Source organism: Netta rufina, assembly GCF_964035555.1.
Source record: "Netta rufina genome assembly, chromosome: 30".
In the NCBI taxonomy this organism is placed as follows: Eukaryota; Metazoa; Chordata; class Aves; order Anseriformes; family Anatidae; genus Netta; species Netta rufina.
In genome coordinates this window covers 2,992,539-2,995,887 of record NC_140154.1, presented here as the reverse complement: position 1 = coordinate 2,995,887, position 3,349 = coordinate 2,992,539, and the positions used below count along the sequence as shown (strand labels likewise).

At 51.8% G+C, this 3,349-nt stretch overlaps 1 protein-coding gene across 1 annotated transcript; it reads right to left on the bottom strand.

Moving 5' to 3' along the window:
* Positions 1 to 820: 820 nt before the first annotated feature.
* On the bottom strand, positions 821 to 2,553 carry LOC311220217 (very low-density lipoprotein receptor-like; the record flags this gene model as incomplete). Its single annotated transcript, XM_084303679.1, has 2 exons — positions 821 to 2,003; positions 2,526 to 2,553. Coding segments are annotated over 2 exons (1,211 nt in total), but the record flags the coding sequence as incomplete, so codon positions are not given.
* Between the last annotated feature and the right edge of the window lie 796 nt (positions 2,554 to 3,349).

Below are 3,349 nucleotides of genomic sequence, written 5' to 3'. Positions count from 1 at the left end.
TTCTTTTGAGCAAACCAAGCCTGACACAGCAGTTTTACAAGTAACTCTTTAGCTATACTTACAACACACAACAATGATTACCACCACCATAAACGAAATCCTTAATCCCCTTGTGATTAAACCCAGCAACCATCTACACTTTGTTTCAAACAAGTCAGTGAACCATTGATTGAAAAGACTGATACCATATTGAATCTTTCTCATGTGCTCTTTCAGGAAAGTAATGGATTTGTGAATTGACTCATTATGATCAGAAAGGTTTAAACAGTACATTCCCTTGAAGTCCTCACAGCCATTCCTTTGAGCCAAAAGCAAGATGTCAATAGCAGCTTGATCCTGTAAAAGCAGATGTCGCAGACTATTTTGATCTGGTAACATCTCCTCAAGTATCTCTGTCGTGGCATAGGCTTGCCTCTCGGCCCAGCATACCAATTTTTCTAAGTTGTTACGTGTGGCCGCAGATGCCACTCCAGGCACTGAAATTGCTAATGCCGCTCTAGCTGCAACCCCACACAATTCAACATTATCATTGCAATCCAATGCAAGCAATGTCCATTTATGTCTGGTGATCTCACGCAACTGTAACAAGCTAGGAGCAAATACAATGAGTTTATCTATGTAACATGGACATCTGATAGCATTTGCAGGGATACCTTGCCAGGCCCCATCCCCACAAATCAGAAGCACATCAGGAGGTAAGGCCAAAGCTGTACAATTGTTCCAAACACTGTAGTTGTTACCCCTTGTCTCCATGCTATAAACCCCTAAACCCTGCTTAGCAGCGTCATTGCAATCACAGGTGTTATTTGTGTCTTTGTACCAGTATGGCCTTTTCCAGGTTCCTGTAGCAGGAATCATCTGATATCCACGGCTACGTTCACTTTTGTAGCCACCTTTCAGGTTGATACACATTTGACTACAGATACCAAGGTTTTGACATTCATCAATGTCTCCACAGTTTCTCTTGTCTATAAACTCAAACCCAGCTGGACAGTCACATTCATTTATGATGCATTCCTCCAAGGGCTCATCACCCCAGTCCTTGCAGTCTCTCTGCTGGTTACACACTTTATTGATATCTATGCATTCTCCACTTCTGCAGTTGAATTTGCCAGGTCCAGAGCACTGAATAACATTGTTACAGTTTGCTTCATCAGTGCCATACAGACAGTCTCTCACACCACTGCACTGCCTACTCCCATGGACACAGTTCCCATCTTCACATCTGAACTGGTCTGGCCTGCAGGTCCAAGAAGGGCAGTTAATTTCATCACTTCCATCCTTGCAATCAGGATCTCCATCACATCGCCACTTCTTGTGGATACATTCACCTGAGCTGCACTGCACCTCACTCGTAGCACACTTCACTGGAGGTGCAGGCTGGCGGCCACACTGCTCCAAAGATTCATCCGAGTGGTTGGAGCAGTCAGCATCATCATCACACACCCAGCTGATAGGGATGCAGGTAGAACTCTTGCACTGAAACTCATGAACACCACAGGTAGGAGGTGCACACTCCAACTCATCGCTACCATCACTACAGTCATCTTGAACATTGCAGACAAAGCTTTTGGAGATACATTGCCCACTACTGCATGTGAATTCTGCTGCACTACAAGTCACAATGCCACAATTCTCTTCATCTTCTCCACTGTCACAATCCTTTTCACCATCACATTTCCAGGACACTGGGATACACTGGGTTGACTGAGGACCACAGCTGATTTCATTTACCCGGCATGCTCTCATATGACACAGCTCAGCACTCTCATCAGACCCATTTTCACAGTCCGGATCCCCATCACACTGCCATCTATTTGGCACACACTGACCACTGTTGCACACAAAGTCAGATTCAGCACACATCTTCACACAAGCACTCTCATCACTGCCATCTGAGCAATCTTCACATTTTGCTCTAGCACCGTCGGCAGCAGTGCACAGGCAGGCGAGGGCGAGCAGCAGGCAGAGTGCCCCGCAGCGCGGCAGCACCCACCGCCGCCCTGCACCTGTGTCACTTATACTACTCCTATTACCCGTGCTGTTAGTGTCAGTGGCATCCTCCTGGCACCGTTTCCGTCTTTGTCGCCCCTTACTCTCCCCCTTTTCTTTTTGCCACTGACCATTCACCACAAATGGATGAGACACATGATTACTAGTTAGGAAAGAGAGTGTAACGTCTGCTATACGGCTGCAGGCAGTGCCGGCTGCAACCTTAGAAGCGGTTTGTGAAAGAGCCTGCCGGTGGGCATTTGGCAGTGTAATCTGCGTCTCTGCACTCCTGCCCCGCAATAGAGCTAAATCGTCATTAATAGTCTGTAGAATGTGGCAACCCCACGGAATGTTATCCAGAAACATAGTTATAACACCGATCTGGGGACGAATAGTCTTTTTTTGAATTGCAAGATAACTTCTTATAAAAAGAATGCCAGAGAGAAGCAGCACAGCCGCTGCTGCCGCTGTCTCCATGGTTACGTCAGACAGGCTGCAGGGTCCTGATCTCTGCCCCTCTGCTCTGTGCCGACTGGCCACACGGTGAGGGTCGGCCGCCATTGTCCACTGACGCCTCTGGTCTCCCGTAGCAACTCGATCTCGGACGGCCTGCGCCGCAGTGTGATCACGTCAATTTCCCGCGGCCCTCCGCAAATTCCACGTCCCGCCGCAACTCCGTTTCCCGCGGCCCTCCGCAAATTCCACGTCCCGCCGCAACTCCGTTTCCCGCGGCCCTCCGCAAATTCCACGTCCCGCCGCAACTGTAATTCCCGCGGCCCTCCGCAATTCCACGTCCCGCCGCAACTCTAATTCCCGCGGCCCTCCGCAAATTCCACGTCCCGCCACAACTCCGTTTCCCGCGGCCCTCCGCAAATTCCACGTCCCGCCGCAACTCCGTTTCCCGCGGCCCTCCGCAAATTCCACGTCCCGCCGCAACTGTAATTCCCGCGGCCCTCCGCAAATTCCACGTCCCGCCGCAACTCCGTTTCCCGCGGCCCTCCGCAAATTCCACGTCCCGCCGCAACTCCGTTTCCCGCGGCCCTCCGCAAATTCCACATCCCGCCGCAACTCCGTTTCCCGCGGTTTTCCGCGTGTCTCAGCGGGAATACCACGCCTCACCGTGAGTCCTGTGTACCGTGTTTCTGGGCCGGTGTCCGGTCCGCTCAAGCGCCGGTCGGATGGGCGCTCCGAAGTCCCGACGGCGCGGCGAGGTCGCGGCGCCGCTGGTCCCGGCGCCGCTGGTCTCCTGGTCTACCTGCGTTCGGATGTGCCGGCGCCGCTGGTGTCCCGCTGCGCTGCGATGTTTGTCCCGGCGAAGCTGCGATGTTCCGTTCGGGTCCTGTTCAGGTCTCAGCCT